We start from the raw sequence: 17,500 nt of genomic DNA on the forward strand, positions 1-17,500 counted from the left end.
TTTCTAAGTGACCCCAAACTTCTGAACGGTAGTGTATGTGCAGGTGAATAGCCAGGGGTTAAATACAGTTGTATGGCCTGAAGGTAGAAACTGTCTCTGAGCCTGTTGGTCCGGGGCTTGATGCTCCAATAGGCTACTTACTAGAGCTGTTTCACAGTTAATGCACGCCAGAGAAATACTGTTATTGAGTAACACCTTACTGTAGTAATTTAGCTTTTAGTGTGTGTGTGTGTCTGTCATGTGTTATGACGCTAGTAACAGAGAAGGTACAAAGGACAGCATATGTGAACTGTGCTTGTGGAGTAGTAGACTCTGGCATAACTGTGAAAGTCTGACACACACACATTCACACACATTCACACACAATCACACACATTCACAAAGTGGATAATTGTGCATTCCTGTCTTTTCCAAAATACATGTACAGTTGAAGTCAGAAGTTTACATACACTTAAGTTGGAGTCATTAAAACTCGTTTTTCAACCACTCCACAAATTTCTTGTTAACAAACTATAGTTTTGGCAAGTTGGTTAGAACATCTACATTGTGCATGACACAAGGAATTTTTCCAATAATTATTTACAGACAGATTATTTCACTTATAATTCACTGTATCACAATTCCAGTGGGTCAGAAGTTTACATACACTAACGTACTTTAGTGCGAAAAGTGCAAATCAATCCCAGAACAACAGCAAAGGACCCTGTGAAGATGCTGGAGGAAACAGGTACAAAAGTATCTATATCCACAGTTAAACGAGTCCTATATTGACATAACCTGAAAGAACGCTCAGCAAGGAAGAAGCCACTGCTCCAAAACTGCCATAAAAAAAGCCATACTACGGTTTGCAACTGCACATGGGGACAAAGATCATACTTTTTGGAGAAATGTCCTCTCGTCTGATGAAACAAAAATAGAACTGTTTGGCCATAATGACCATCGTTATGTTTAGAGGAAAAAGGGGGAGGCTTGCAAGCTGAAGAACACCATCCCAATCGTGAAGCACAGGGGTGGCAGCATCATGTTATGGGGGTGCTTTGCTGCAGGAGGGACTGGTGGACTTCACAAAATAGATGGCATCATGAGGGAGGAAAAGTATATGGATATATTGAAGCAACATCTCAATACATCAGTCAGGAAGTTAAAGCATGGTCGCAAATGGGTCTTCCAAATGGACAATGACTCCAAGCATACTTCCAAAGTTGTGGCAAATGGCTTAAGGACAACAAAGTCAAGGTATTGGAATGGCCATCACACAGCCCTGACCTCAATCCCATAGAAAATTTGTGGGAAGAACTGAAAAGGCGTGTGCGAGCAAGGAGGCCTACAAACCTGACTCAGCTACACCAGCTCTGTCAGAAGGAATGGGCCAAAATCCACTCAACTTATTGTGGGAAGCTTGTGGAAGGCTACCCAAAACCTTTGACCCAAGTTAAACAATTTAAAGGCAATGCTACCAAATACTACTTGTAAGTCACTCTGGATAAGAGCGTCTGCTAAATGACTTAAATGTAAATGTAAATGTACTAATTGAGTGTGTGTAAACTTCTGACCCACTGGAAATCCTTCTCTCTACCATTATTCTGACATTTCACATTCTTAAAATAAAGTGGTGATCCTAACTGACTTAAGACAGGGAATCTTTACAAGGATTAAATGTCAGGAATTGTGAAAAACTGAGTTTAAATTTATTTGGCTAAGGTGTATGTAAACTTCTGGACTTCAACTGTAGGTCACAGTTCATCTCAGAGCTGACTGAGGAATGTAGGTATGGTCACTTGTGTGCGTTTATCCCACTCTACTATGTTGATTCCTCAATAGAGGAACGTGTTATTTGACAAGGCGTTTTTGTAACCCTGTGTTAAGACTACTTTTTCGTATTCAGACTGTTAGTAGAAACACACTGCGATTTCAGACGTTTGAAAAGATGCTTTGCGAACTATAACACTCCTTTCTCCGTGCTCACCAAAAAATAAAACAATTGCCTCAGACAGATGCATATTATAGTTCTTAAACTTGGTATTATTATAAACTTCACTATGAAATGCAAAAGTAACAAGAGCTTACAATACCACTACTACTATCATTCGCCAGTAAAAGGAAACTTTAACTTCTTAAAATGTGTTTAACTTATGGATAATCAGCGCCTAAAATGTCATTATAACTCACCTATTATAAACCCGGTCAGGAAAAACGACGTTATAACGATGAGCCAACATATCCACTGCACGAGCCTGCTTTCGGTTTTCATTGTCCCGCTTGGTAACACTCCGAAACACCGACCGCATTCAACAAGATAATGGAGTGCATGTGTGTGAAAAGCAGAGGGAGAGAGAAAGAGAGAGGGGGGGGGGGACTGTCAAAGGTGTCCAAGATAGAATATACAGAGGGAGAGTAGAAGGGGTGGAGGAGAGGGGAGAGTTTACTGCAGTAAGCCTAGATTTACAACTATAAATTACATTTTCAGCTTAATTATCATATCATTACCTCGTTTGTCTGAGTTTCTCGTAGTTTATATAAATAGTTCTGTGACATTTTCCCACACTCTTGTGCAGCCCGCGGTCGCGCTTGACCCCTTGCGCCCAGTCCCGCCTCTGCGCAGCTCCAGGGCAGCTGCCGGCGGCCTGTGCCTCTTTCATGCGGTGGGCTCGAGCGTGAAGCTCTGGAATGTGCGCTGAGGAAACGTTCCAAGAGTGACACTCCGTCAGCAGCAGACACAGACCTGATTCAGACTTCTGCCTGTGCCTGCCTAACCTAACGTAGCAGTCGTAATATTACACAGGTGAGTAGTAGGTGCAACGGTGCCTGCCTGTAGTATGTGTGCGCACAATTGCCTCTGCAAAGAGGTCTCGAATTTCATGGCACAGGTCTGAGTAGGCTATATATAAGCCTGTAGACTAGTGCACAGTTTCTGGTTCAAGCCCCGCCATAGCTGTACACCCATGCTAGTGATTTATAGTGGTGATTGTGAACAACAGATTAAAATGACACTGTCAACTTGTTTTTGGGTGCGATTGGTGGCAATCTATCTTCTAAATTGCAGTGGGCGGTTATAGCCACAGTGAGGCACTAGTAGCCTATTGACTAAACTAGACCTAACCCCTTTTTCAAAAGCAGGCAAGGGCGGAACAGAGGAGAGGACTCGAGCAAAAACAATTGAGATTCTCCCACTGTCTTATTGCAGACTCATGTAATGAAGGAACTTTCCTCTTTCACTGTCTCTTAAAATGTATATTTGACAAAAAAATTGTGATAATTACAAAAGGTTCAGGATAGCAGCACTGTCATGTAATAACTGTTAGCTTCTTAATGTTTACAATTCAAGAGGCTATATCCTCTTCTAGGCTTTTCTGTCTGTTTTATCTAGGCTAGTCATCATTCATTTGGGAGGCTACGTTGTTACCTATAGGTTTTTCTCGGGGAGGGGGTGCAAATTTCCAGGCCCCCGACGTTGCACTCCCTGCTCTATAATAACCTACCGTTGTTTTCATGTTGCTTTCACCGCAGACACAACAGTGGAGACTGAAGAACCGTGGAAAATTACCCACACGACCATGAAGTGCCGTGGCGCCCTCACCCGTTAGAAAAAGAGAAAGACTGGGGAGAAAGAGAGAGAGGGGAGGAGGAGAAAACGACAAGCCGGTTCGCCGGTGCTAAAACACTCCACGCTGTGCACAAGGACGCCGGGACAGAAATGCCCCCCAAAGACATGCGAGACATTCGAGTGCCAGTTTATCGGGAGTGATCCGCAAAGAGACGGGTTTGTGTCACTCACTGGTAGGAGGAGATTCGGAGTCAAACAAAAGGGATTGATTTTCCGTAAACTCCCAAACTGGAAAACTTGGCGGCGGTCGGTGAGGCTGAAACATGGCTTTGTCAGTGCGGAGTTGGGTCGCGAACGAGGGAGGAAAACACTTGGTTCTGGTAAGAATAGTACAACCTAATCCCGAGACAACACCTTTATTACATTATTACACTGTTATGACATGTTTTTACTATTGCAAAGAAAAGTAACTGAGTGGAGCTGTTGCAATTTACAATCTCGATCCTAACTGGAAATTGGAAAGCAGCCTAACTAACACGTGAAGAGAGTGCTGTGGCGATTGGATGTTGTCATCATCAATCATTATCAATAATCATCTTCATCATCATCTTCATCGTCATCAGCAGCACCACTGATATCTTGTTTGTGTGTGTGTGTGTGTGTGTTAGGTGCTGTGGCTGGGCGCTAACACCTTGCTGTTCATGAGGACGTTCCTATTGTACTACTGTGGGCAGCAGTACCACTACCTCCATCAGATGCTCGGGGTAAGACGCCAGTCCAGCACACTGCTATTATACCGTGATCCCAGAACAGAATGTATGGCATCATCAACTAGATACAGCTTCTTGAGCGGATGGTCGGGGGCCGTAACATAATTACAAATCATTTGTAGACTGCAGATAGACCGCAAAAAACCCTAACAGAGATAATATTTGACTAAGACATAATCATTTCAAACCTTGCTGACATTTGTATACAATCACGTGTCTCTCTATTATGCGTGGGAATACTTGGGAACATATTTACAAAATTAAAATCACCTGGAGCTGATTTCTTGGATTAAAAAAAATATTTTTGCTTAGAAAACTTGGGGGGCCAAATAAAACTACAAGTGGGCCAAATTCGGCCCGCTTGCCGTCATTTGGGGAACTCCTGGTGTATGGGGTGTGTATATGTACTGTATGTAACACCCATACACACAAACGTCTCCTTTAATTTTAGGGTTAGGGGGTTCCTATTCAGTAGCTGATATTTATATTAAGACACTGGATGGAGCCCAGAGACTTGGTGACTTTCAGTTGACGCTCTGTGAGCATGGTGTATTTGTTGTCACATGTCGTTGTGGGTCGCCGGTTTAGGCCACTAAAACAGCTACTTGTCCTTCACAATCAAACAAATTCCATTTAAATGCTGTGAGACATATTTTCTTGACTGTTTGGTCTATTGGCCTCTCACGCTAATATAAATGTTTATATTTAAATATAACTCTGATGTTCTGGTTATACTTTGCATACAGTTACCATTCCACAGCTGAACCTGGTCTAAAAGAGGATTAAGGGAGACTGTCAGGATCCTTAGCCCTAGCTCAGTGACACTGGTACCAGTGGTCATAATCTAGGGCCAGGAGTTGTTCCTGACTACATGACCTGACCAGGAAAAACTCTAGTGCAAAACAAATATGGAAGTTCTATCTAAAAGGCAGTAACTCCCCCACACACCTCTGGCAGGCTATCTGTATGAAGTAGGTGAGTCCTTCATACACTCCTCATACTTCTAGAAGGGCAAGTGTGGGCACGCCACTGGTCTCTGAATGAATTCCTGGGTAGCAGCTTTACACACGTGCGAGAGAGAGACAAAGAGAGAGAGAGAGAGAGAGGCAGAGAGAGAGCCAGAGAGACTGTTGCAGAGAGACAGGCAGAGGAACTGAGGCAGATAAACTGAGGCAGAGAGACTGAGGCAGAGAGAGAGGCAGAGAAAGAGAGAGAAAGAGGCAGAGAGGGAGACAGAGAGAGAGACAGATAGGGAGACAGAGAGAGAGACAGAGAGAGAGACAGAGAGAGAGACAGAGAGAGAGGCAGAGAAAGAGGCAGAGCGAGAGAGACAGAGAGAGAGACAGAGAGAGAGACAGAGAGAGAGACAGAGAGACTGAGGCAGAGAGAGAGGCAGAGAAAGAGGCAGATAGAGAGAGACAGAGAGAGAGGCAGATACAGAGAAAAACAAAGAAGAAACAGCTAAAACACATACATGATCAATTAAACAGTTTAGAGTCAGCTATTAAAGACTACCAGAACCCACTGGATTCTCCAATTACACTGAACAAAAATATAAAGATTTTACTGAGTTACAGTTCATATAAGGATATCAGTCAATTGAAATACATGAATTAGGCCCTAGTCTAGGGATTTCACATGACTGGGAATACAGATATGCATCTGTTGGTCACAGATACCTTAAAAAAAAGGCAGATGCGTGGATCAGAAAACCAGTCAGTATCTGGTGTGACCACCATTTGCCTCATGCAGCGCGACACATCTCTTTCGCATATAGTTGATCAGGCTGTTGATTGTGGCCTGTGGAATGTTGTCCCACTCCTCCTCAATGGCTGTGTGAAGTTGCTGGATTTTGGCGGGAACTGGAACACGCTGTCGTACAAGTTGATCCAGGGCATCCCAAACATGCTCAATGGGTGACGTCTGGTGAGTATGCAGGCCATGGAAGAACTGGGATATTTTCAGCTTCCAGGAATTGTGTACAGATCCTTGCGACAAGGGGCCGTGCATTATCATGCTGAAACACGAGGTGATGGCAGCACATAAATGACACAACAATAGTCCTCAGGATCTCGTCACATTCTCTGGCAACAGCTCTGGTGGTCATTCCTGCAGTCAGCATGCCAATTGCACGCTCCCTCAAAACTTGAGACATCTGTGGCATTGTGTTGTGTGACAGAACTGCACATTTTAGAGTGGCCTTTATTGTCTCCAGCACAAGGTGCATCTGTGTAATGATCATGCTGTTTCATCAGCTTCTTGATATGCAACACCTTCCAGGTGGATGGATTATCTTGGCAAAAGATAAATGCTCACTAACAGGGATGTAAACAAATTTGTGCACAAAATTAGAGAGAAATATACGCTTTTTGTGCAAATGGAAAATTTCTGCGATCTTTTATTTCAGCTCATGAAACATGGACCAACACTTTACATGTTGCATTTATATTTTTGTTCAGTATGAACTACAGGACAAAATACAAACCCTTCAACCCAAAAAGGCCTGTGGTGTTGATGGTATCCTAAATGAAATGATCAAATATCTTCCCCAATACTTGGAACCAAGGACTGATGACCCCAATCCACAAAAGTGGAGACAAATTTGACCCCAATAACTACCGTTGGATATACATCACTAGCAACCTTGGGAAAATCCTCTGCATGATCATTAACGTTAACAGCAGAAAACAGTGTCCTGAGAAAATTTCAAGTTGGCTTTTTACCACATTACCCTACGACAGACCACATACAGTTGAAGCTGGAAGTTTACATACACCTTAGCCAAATACATTTAAGTTTTTCACAATTCCTGACATTTAATCCTAGTGAAAATTCCCTGTCTTAGGTCAGTTAGGATCATCACTTTATTTTAAGAATGTGAAATGTCAGAATAATGGTAGAGAGAAGGATTTATTTCAGCTTTTATTTCTTTCATCACATTCCCAATGGGTTAGAAGTTTACATACACTCAATTAGTATTTGGTAGCATTGCCTTTACATTGTTTAACTTGGGTCAAAGGTTTTGTGTAGCCTTCCACAAGCTTCCCACAATAAGTTGAGTGAATTGTGGCCCATTCCTCCTGACAGAACTGGTGTAACCGAGTCCGGTTTGTAGGCCTCCTTGCTCTCACACGCTTTTTCAGTTCTGCCCACAAATGTTCTACAGGATTGAGGTCAGGGCTTTGTGATGGCCACTCCAATACCTTGACTTTGTTGTCCTTAAGCCATTTTGCCACAACTTTGGAAGTATGCTTGGGGTCATTGTCCATTTGGAAGACCCATTTGCGACCAAGTTTTAACTTCCTGACTGATGTATTGAGATGTTGCTTCAATATATCCACATACTTTTCCTTCCTCATTAAGCCATCTATTTTGTGATGTGCACCAGTCCCTCCTGCAGCAAAGCACCCCCACAACATGGTGTTGCCACCCCCGTGCTTCACGGTTGGAAGGGTGTTCTTTGGTTTGCAAGCCTCCCCCTTTTTCCTCCAAACATAACGATGGTCATTATGGCCAAACAGTTCTATTTTTGTTTCATCAGACCAGATGACATTTCTACAAAAAGTATGATCTTTGTCCCCATGTGCATTTGCAAACCGTAGTCTGGCTTTTTTATGGCGATTTTAGAGCAGTGTCTTCTTCCTTGCTGAGTGGCCTTTCAGGTTATGTCGATATAGGACTCGTTTTACTGTGGATATAGATACTTTGTACCGGTTTCCTCCTGCATCTTCACAATATCCTTTGCTGTTGTTATGGGATTGATTTGCACTTCTCGCATCAAAGTACGTTCATCTCTAGGAGACAGAACACGTCTCCTTCCTGAGCGGTATGACGGCTGCGTGGTCCCATGGTGTTTATACTTGCGTACTATTGTTTGTACAGATGAACGTGGTACCTTCAGGCGTTTGGAAATTGCACCCAAGGATGAACCAGACTTGTGGAGGTCTACAATTTTTATTCTGAGGTTTTGGGTGATTTCTTTTGATTTTCCCATGAAGCCAAGCAAAGAGGCACTGAGTTTGAAGGTAGGCCTTGAAATACATCCACAGGTACACCTCCAATTGACTCAAATTATGTCAATTAGCCCGTCAGAAGCTTCTAAAGCCATGACATAATTTTCTGGAATTTTCCAAGCTGTTTAAAGGCACAGTCAACTTAGTGTATGTAAACTTCTGACCCACTGGAATTGTGATACAGTGAATTATAAGTTAAATAATTTGTCTTAAAACAATTTTTGAAAAAATTACTTGTGTCATGCACAAAGTAGATGTCCTAACCGACTTGCCAAAACTATATTTCGTTAACAAGAAATGTGTGGAGTGGTTAAAAAATGAGTTTTAATGACTCCAACCTAAATGTATGTAACCGTCCGACTTCAACTGTACATACTTTTTTTTAGAATATACCTTTATTATTCCCCTCAAACCCTACCACCCCTCCCTCAATTGGAGTAAACTAATAAACAATTACATTTAGGCTTCTACCTTGAGTTTATACATTTTATACGGATTTTACAGATACAATCTATTTACAATAGTTATATTTTGTTTATTTTTAGTTCTTCCTATTTTTCTGATGTCCATCCAGTTTGATTTCTATTTGTAACTGTGCTATTTCACAAAATTTCTGAACCTATATACATTTTATGTTTTACATTGGTTATCTTGTTGTTATTAGTCCCACACTTCAGCTCCATTCAACCCCTCCCATCTATCTCCTATGTTAGTTTGTTGGTGATGTGGACATCCGACGAGTGTAAGAGCTGGTGTGGTACGATTCGATCTTAGTCCTGTATTGACGCTTTGCCTGTTTGATGGTTAGTCGAAGGGCATAGCGGGATTTCTTATAAGCTTCCCACTCCTTGAAAGCAGCAACTCTAGCCTTTAGCTCAGTACGGATGTTGCCTGTAATCCATGGCTTCTGGTTGGGGTATGTACGTACGGTCACTGTGGGGACGACGTCCTCGATGCACTTATTGATGAAGCCAATGACTGATGTGGTTTACTCTTCAATTCCATCGGAAGTATCCCGGAACATATTCCAGTCTGTGCTAGCAAAACAGTCCTGTAGTTTAGCATCTGCTTCATCTGACCACTTTTTTATTGATCGAGTCACTGGTGCTTTCTGCTTTAATTTTTGTTTGTAAGCAGGAATCAGGAGGATAGAATTATGGTCAGATTTGCCAAATGGAGGGCGAGGGAGAGCTTTGTATACGTCTCTGTGTGTGGAGTAAAGGTGGTCCCGAGTTTTTTTTTACCCCTGGTTGCACATTTAACATGCTGATAGAAATTTGGTAAGACGGATTTAATTTTCCCTGTGTTAAAGTCCACGGCCACTAGGAGCGCCGCCTGTGGTTTTCCTGTTTGCTTATGGCGGAATACAGCTCATTGAGTGCGGTCTTAGTGCCAGCATCGATCTGTGGTGGTATGTCTACAGCTACAGCTCTCTCTGTAGATCGTGTGGTCTACAGCTTATCATGAGATACTCTACCTCAGGGGAGCAAAACCCTTAGACTTCCTTAGATATCGTGCACCAGCTGTTATTTACAAAAATACATAGTTCTCTGCCCCTTGTCTTACCAGACGCCGCTGTTCTATCCTGCCGATACAGCGTATAACCAGCCAGCTGTATGTTGATAATGTCGTCGTTCAGCCACGACTCCGTGAAGCATAAGATATTACAGTTTTGAATGTCCTGTTGGTAGTTTAATCTTCCTCGTAGGTCATCTATTTTATTCTCCAAAGATTGCACGTTTGCTAGCAGAATGTAAGGAAGTGGGGGTTTATTCGATTGCCTACGAATTCTCAGAAGGCAGCCCGCCCTTTGTCCCCTTTTTCTCCGCCGTCTCTTCACGCAAATGACGATGATCTGGGCCTGTTCCCAGGAAAGCAGTATGTCATTCACGTCGGGCTCATCGGACTCGTTAAAGGAAAAAAAGGATTCTGCCATTCCGTGTTGAGTAATCACAGTCCTGATGTCCAGAAGTTATTTTCGGTCATAAGAGATGGTAGCAGCAACATTATGCACAAAATAAGTTACAAAATAAGTTACAAACAACGGAAAGAAACGAACCAAAAAACACAATTGGATAGGAACACGTAAAACGTCAGCAATCTTACATAAAAATCAGAGACATATATTACACAGATCCACAAAGAATTTGAAAACAAATCCAATTTTTATAAACCCATATCTACTGGGTGAAATACCACAGTGTGCCATCACAGCAGCAAGATTTATGACCTGTTGCCACAAGAGAAGGGCAACCAGTGGAACACAAACTCCATATTAAGTACAACCTATGTAAATACGTCTCTATTCTTTAAAAGAGTGTAATGTTTACTGTTAATTTCCCTTGTTTATTTCCCTTTTGTTTATTGTGTATTCCACATGCTTTGGCAATATGTTTGAAATTGAATTGAGAGAGAGAGAGAGGCAGACAGAGTGAGATGTGTGTGTGTGTGTGTGCTGCATAGACTTTGCATGTGGGGGACAAATCCCTGCAAAAGAGATCTTATCTTATTCAGCTGTGTGTGTGTGTGTGTGTGTGTGTGTGTGTGTGTGTGTGTGTGTGTGTGTGTGTGTGTGTGTGTGTGTGTGTGTGTGTGTGTGTGTGTGTGTGTGTGTGTGTGTGTGTGTACAGAACTGTCAGGATATCAGGTCACCCCTTCACTGTGGTTTTGCTGTCAGCTGTTTTCTGTATGACAAACTCTGTAGATGGTGTGTGTGTGTGTGTGTGTGTGTGTGTGTGTGTGTGTGTGTGTGTGTGTGAGTGTGAGTGTGAGTGTGAGTGTGAGTGTGTGTGTGTGTGTGTGTGTGTGTGTGTGTGTGTGTGTGTGTGTGAAGAATGATGAGGTGCCGTAATCCTGGAGGCCTTGAGTGTTGACAGAGAGATGTGTGTGTCGGGGGTGGGGGTGGAGGCTGTGAGTAGTGTGGTTTAGAGGGGAGATTAGAATGATACAATGTATTATTTGATCTGTTAACTACACTTGGAATCTAACTGTGTTTGTGTGTGTGTGTGTGTGTGTGTGTGTGTGTGTGTGTGTGTGTGTGTGTGTGTGTGTGTGTGTGTGTGTGTGTGTGTGTGTGTTTCTCCAGCTAGGGCTGTGTATCAGCAGGGCGTCTGCGGCAGTACTCAATCTGAACTGCAGTCTGGTGCTGCTGCCTATGTGTCGCTCTCTACTCACCTACCTCAGAGGAACACACACGGTACGGAGAGAAGAGGAATGTGTGTGATCAGTAGTCTGGTAACGGCTGTCTGGAATGTGCAGAGAGGACTGTAGTGAGGGTTTTGATATGTCTGAAGGCTGTACACTGACACTGTCTGTCCTCCCCCCTCCTCCCATACACACACCCCTCCAGGTGACAAGCAGAAAGGCCCGCAGGCTTCTGGACAAGAGTAAGACCTTCCATGTGGCGTGTGGAGTAGCCATTTGTGTATTTTCCGGTAAGTGTGTGTGTGTGTGTTGAGTGTGTGTATGTGTTGGGCGTTAGTGTGTGTTGAGGGATGGTGTGGGGAAATTTACTCAGCCCTCTGGGCACAGAAGTCAGCTCACGTCTAGTTTTTTATTTACATTTGATTGAGTTGTCAACTAACGTGAATTCAACGTGAAATAAATAAAACATGTCACCATGTCATTGTATTTAGGTTAAAATATGGGTGAAAAAAAGACGAAATTCCCTCACGTTGATGTCAGTGGAGGCTGCTGTGGGGAGGACGGGTCATAATAATGACTGGAACTGCGCAAATGGAATGTCATCAAACACCTGGAAACCATGGAAACCACGTGATTGATGTATTTGATACCATTCCACTGATTCCTCTCCAGTCATTACCACGAGCCTGTTCTACCTAATTAAGGTGCCACCAACCTCATGTGGTTAATTATTTTTTTCAAATCCAATCAGTTTTCCACCTTGATTCAATGTCATCACATTGAATTTTTTGGTTGAAATGACGTGGAAACAACCATTTTTACCAAGAGGTAGGCTGGTTCTTCAGCATTCCATGGGAGCCAGCTGTGATGGATCACCAGCTGGCAAGGGTTGTGTGTGTGTGTGTGTGTGTGTGTGTGTGTGTGTGTGTGTGTGTGTGTGTGTGTGTGTGTGTGTGTGTGTGTGTGTGTGTGTGTGTGTGTGTGTGTGTGTGTGTGTGTGTGTGTGTGAGAGAGAGAGAGAGAGTCTTTTGGTTACTGAACTACAGTAAGTGAAGTGGATTTACACCCGGTAACGGAATTACAGTAATGGATTTACATCATGGGTACTATCATCATGGGATCTGTACTACACAGACATGCATAATTATGGACATGAATGTCATTGTCCTCATGTTTCACAAGTTTGGACATCACAGCACAGCAGATCACGGTAGAGTACAGTGCAGTACAATACAGCAGAGTAGAGTATGGTAGACTAGATTAGAGTTCAGTAGAGTAGGGTATAGTAGATTAGATTTCAGTAGAGTAGAGCAGAGTAGAGTACAATACAGTACAATACAGCAGAGTAGAGTAGAGCAGAGTACAGTACAGTACAGTACAATACAGCAGAGTAGAGTAGAGCAGAGTAGAGTACAATACAGTACAATACAGCAGAGTAGAGTAGAGCAGAGTAGAGTACAGTACAATACAGCAGAGTAGAGTAGAGCAGAGTAGAGTACAATACAGTACAATACAGCAGAGTAGAGTAGAGCAGAGTAGAGTACAGTACAGTACAATACAGCAGAGTAGAGTAGAGCAGAGTAGAGTACAGTACAGTACAATACAGCAGAGTAGAGTAGAGCAGAGTAGAGTACAATACAGTACAATACAGCAGAGTAGAGTAGAGCAGAGTAGAGTACAGTACAGTACAATACAGCAGAGTAGAGTAGAGCAGAGTAGAGTACAGTACAGTACAATACAGCAGAGTAGAGTAGAGCAGAGTAGAGTACAGTACAGTACAATACAGCAGAGTAGAGTAGAGCAGAGTAGAGTACAGTACAGTACAATACAGCAGAGTAGAGTAGAGCAGAGTAGAGTAGAGTACAGTACAGTACAATACAGCAGAGTAGAGTAGAGCAGAGTAGAGTACAGTACAGTACAATACAGCAGAGTAGAGTAGAGCAGAGTAGAGTACAGTACAGTACAATACAGCAGAGTAGAGTAGAGTAGAGTACAGTACAGTACAATACAGCAGAGTAGAGTAGAGCAGAGTAGAGTACAGTACAGTACAATACAGCAGAGTAGAGCAGAGTAGAGTACAGTACAGTACAATACAGCAGAGTAGAGTAGAGCAGAGTAGAGTACAGTACAGTACAATACAGCAGAGTAGAGTAGAGCAGAGTAGAGTAGAGTACAGTACAGTACAATACAGCAGAGTAGAGTAGAGCAGAGTAGAGTACAGTACAGTACAATACAGCAGAGTAGAGTAGAGCAGAGTAGAGTAGAGTACAGTACAGTACAATACAGCAGAGTAGAGTAGAGCAGAGTAGAGTACAGTACAGTACAATACAGCAGAGTAGAGTAGAGCAGAGTAGAGTACAGTACAGTACAATACAGCAGAGTAGAGTATGGTAGACTAGATTAGAGTTCAGTAGAGTAGGGTATAGTAGATTAGATTTCAGTAGAGCAGAGTACAGTACAGTACAGTACAATACAGCAGAGTAGAGTAGAGCAGAGTACAGTACAATACAGCAGAGTAGAGTAGAGCAGAGTAGAGTACAGTACAGTACAATACAGCAGAGTAGAGTATGGTAGACTAGATTAGAGTTCAGTAGAGTAGGGTATAGTAGATTAGATTTCAGTAGAGCAGAGTACAGTACAGTACAGTACAATACAGCAGAGTAGAGTAGAGCAGAGTAGAGTACAGTACAGTACAATACAGCAGAGTAGAGTATGGTAGACTAGATTAGATTTCAGTAGAGCAGAGTAGAGTACAGTACAGTACAATACAATACAGCAGAGTAGAGCAGAGTAGAGTACAGTACAGTACAATACAGCAGAGTAGAGTAGAGCAGAGTAGAGTACAGTACAGTACAATACAGCAGAGTAGAGTATGGTAGACTAGATTAGATTTCAGTAGAGCAGAGTAGAGTACAGTACATTACAATACAATACAGCAGAGTAGAGTAGAGCAGAGTAGAGTACAGTACAATACAGCAGAGTAGAGTAGAGCAGAGTAGAGTAGAGTACAGTACAATACAGCAGAGTAGAGTAGAGCAGAGTACAGTACAGTACAGTATAATACAGCAGAGTAGAGTAGAGCAGAGTACAGTACAGTACAGTACAATACAGCAGAGTAGAGTAGAGCAGAGTACAGTACAGTACAGTACAATACAGCAGAGTAGAGTAGAGCAGAGTACAGTACAGTACAGTACAATACAGCAGAGTAGAGTAGAGCAGAGTACAGTACAGTACAGTACAATACAGCAGAGTAGAGTAGAGCAGAGTACAGTACAGTACAATACAATACAGCAGAGTAGAGCAGAGTAGAGTACAGTACAGTACAATACAGCAGAGTAGAGCAGAGTAGAGTACAGTACAGTACAGTACAATACAGCAGAGTAGAGTTGAGTGGGGTAGAATGGATTAGAGTAGTTGTCCAGTCTCAGACTGTTAAAAGACTCTTGACTTCCAGAAGACAGAAAGAGATTGAAACAGCTATGAGTTGTATGCCAGTGGAAGGGAGGACAGTAGCAGGTGACCCAACTGTGGTTTGTCATTATTATGATTTTCCATTGTAGCCAATTCAACTGTGATAATTCCGTTACCAAATGAATAATTCATAAACAAAATTGATACCAGTAAAATCACTATAACTAATTGGTAGGTCTACTTGTTACTTGTTACTTCTGTGAACGTTCCTAATCCTCCCTTCACACGAGGGAGAGAAATGTGAAAATATCTTCCAAGATATGTGTCTTTTTGGTAACGGAATTACAAGGCACAAGGCAATATTTCTTAAACTTACAGAAGGTAAACAATTTCTACAAAATGAAATCTAAGTGTTGATGTTAGTTGGCAGGGGTCTTTATGTTATTACATGATTGTGTTGTGATGTATTTCTAAAACTTTTCAAGACTTTTTCTGCTTTATGTTTTCAAAGAGCCCTTTTCCATCTGTTCATGCAGAAATCAAAACCGTCACTTATGCCTCATTTTTAAGATGGAAAATGGTTGAAAAATGTATCAATGACTTCTTTCCTTAAAATATAGACTCTTAGTTTTTATTTGACACAAAATTTGATATGCTCCTATGAACTTGCCATGTTGGTGCTCATGGATCCTTCTAGATGGAAATGCCCGTATGCATTCAGATTCTGAGAGTTTCCAGCTCTTCCAGGGGACATAGAGCTGTGTGTGTATGTGCGTGTGTACGTGTGTATGTGCGTGTGTACGTGTGTATGTGCGTGTGTACGTGTGTGCGTGTGTGTGTGTGTGTGTGAGAGAGAGAGATAATGAGTGAGAGAGGGACACACACAGCTGCCTCACTGACGTCATCGGGAGCTGGTCTCTCCCCGGTCTCCCTCAACCCCCCCTTAATCTCTCCCTCCCCCTCTCTCCTCTTCCGCTCCCTCACCCCCAGCCCCCCCTTAACCCTCTCTCCCTCCCCCTCTCTCCTCTTCCGCTCCCTCACCCCCAGCCTGCTTCCTGGCTGTGGAGATGTAATGTTCTAATTGCAGAGTTCCAAACTCCTGACACAACCAATTACACCCAGGGAACAATGGAGAACAAAGGGAGAACGAGGAGGCAGGGGGAAGACATGGAGAGGGTAATTGAAGGTGAATAGAGAGAGAGAGAGGGGGAGAGAGAGGGGGAGGAGGAGAGAGCGATAACTACCCCTTGTCTATGTCAGCTGTTGGGGAAATGCATGTTTAAGCCATGATGTCAGAGAGATAAGTATGTGTGTGTGTGTGTCGCTCAGTGACTCAGGAAGATGTATGCTGAATAGACAAAGAGATGTGTGTGTGTGTGTGTCGCTCAGTGACCCAGTAAGGATGTATTGGTGAGTAGGGCTGGGAAATGCCAGGGACCTCACGATACGATATTATCATGTTAATTAGGTACCAATACAATATGTATTTTGATTCTCACGATTCTATACTGAACAAAAATGTAAACGCAACAGTTTCAAATCAGTCAATTGAAGTAAGTGCATTATGCTCTAATCTATGGATTTACAGTTTAGCAGATGCTCTTATCCAGAGCGACTTAAAGTAGGGAATGCATACGTTTTCATTTGTACTGGTCTCACATAGTGACACATTCTCTAATACAACGTTGGAGGCGGTTTATGGTAGAGAAATGAACATTCAATTCTCTGGCAACAGCTCTGGTGGTCATTCCTACAGTCAGCATGCCAGTTGCACACTCCCTCAAAACTTGAGACATCTGTGACATTGTGTTGTGTGACGTAACTGCACATTTTAGTGGGCTTTTATTTGGCCCAGAACAAGATGCACCTGTGTAATGATCATGCTGTTTAGTCAGCTTCTTGATACACCACAATATTGATATGCAACAAAATTGAGAGAAATTCGTTTTTTGTGTGTATGGAAAATGTCCGGGATCTTTTATTTCAGCTCATGAAACATGGGACCAACACTTTCCCTGTTGTGTTATATGTATGTTCAGTGTAGTATTATATGTTACATTTCGTATGGTATGTATTCATTTGTGGGTCCATCATCCATTTTGAATGATATGTTATGAATTACAATTCGTATTGCATGTTACGGATTGCAATTCGTACATATATTCCGAATTTCAATTCATATAGTATGTTACGAATTTGCAATACGTACGTATGATATGTTACAAATTCCAATTTGTCTAACGTTATCGTGGTGGCTTTGTGGCTAACACTAACATTTGGGCTCCCGAGTGGCGCAGCAGTCTAAGGCACAGCCAGAAGAGGACTGGCCACCCCTCATAGCCTGGTTCCTCTCTAGGTTTCTTCCTAGGTTTTGGCCTTTCTAGGGAGTTTTTCCCAGCCACCGTGCTTCTACACCTGCATTGCTTGCTGTTTGGGGTTTTAGGCTGGGTTTCTGTACAGCACTTCGAGATATTAGCTGATGTACGAAGGGCTATATAAAATAAACTTGATTTGATTTGAATGCACTGCATCTAAGTGCTAGAGGCGTCACTACAGACCCTGGTTCAATTCCATGTTGTATCACAACTGGCCGTGATTGGGAGAGAGTCGTTAGTGTT

The 17,500-nt window shown here is 42.6% G+C and overlaps 2 protein-coding genes across 4 annotated transcripts in view; one reads left to right on the forward strand and one right to left on the reverse strand.

Annotated features, from left to right (window-relative positions):
• The window catches only part of naalad2 (N-acetylated alpha-linked acidic dipeptidase 2), a 21,057-nt gene extending 17,481 nt beyond the window's left edge, over window positions 1-3,576 (reverse strand). Inside the window, exons 1-2 of one of the 3 annotated variants that reach the window (XR_005474405.1) lie at window positions 3,480-3,576; window positions 2,170-2,674 (exon numbers count right to left, since the gene is read on the reverse strand). Coding sequence is in view for 2 of the 3 variants with exons in the window: in XM_038982516.1 (XP_038838444.1) it covers window positions 2,170-2,251 (82 nt within the window). In the remaining variant the exon portion in view is untranslated. Of the gene's footprint in view, window positions 1-2,169; window positions 2,675-3,479 lie in introns of those variants that run through there. The other 2 variants (XM_038982516.1, XM_038982517.1) reach the window with 2 other exon arrangements.
• Window positions 3,517-17,500, forward strand: part of LOC120036058 (NADPH oxidase 4) — a 46,093-nt gene continuing 32,109 nt past the window's right edge. Inside the window, exons 1-4 of the mRNA XM_038982518.1 lie at window positions 3,517-3,924; window positions 4,213-4,308; window positions 11,413-11,523; window positions 11,677-11,761. Of these exons, the coding sequence (XP_038838446.1) occupies window positions 3,868-3,924; window positions 4,213-4,308; window positions 11,413-11,523; window positions 11,677-11,761 (349 nt within the window). The 5' untranslated portion in view covers window positions 3,517-3,867. The remainder of the gene's footprint in view (window positions 3,925-4,212; window positions 4,309-11,412; window positions 11,524-11,676; window positions 11,762-17,500) is intronic.

This window comes from Salvelinus namaycush, unplaced genomic scaffold (assembly GCF_016432855.1).
Source record: "Salvelinus namaycush isolate Seneca unplaced genomic scaffold, SaNama_1.0 Scaffold12, whole genome shotgun sequence".
NCBI classification, from domain to species: domain Eukaryota; kingdom Metazoa; phylum Chordata; class Actinopteri; order Salmoniformes; family Salmonidae; genus Salvelinus; species Salvelinus namaycush.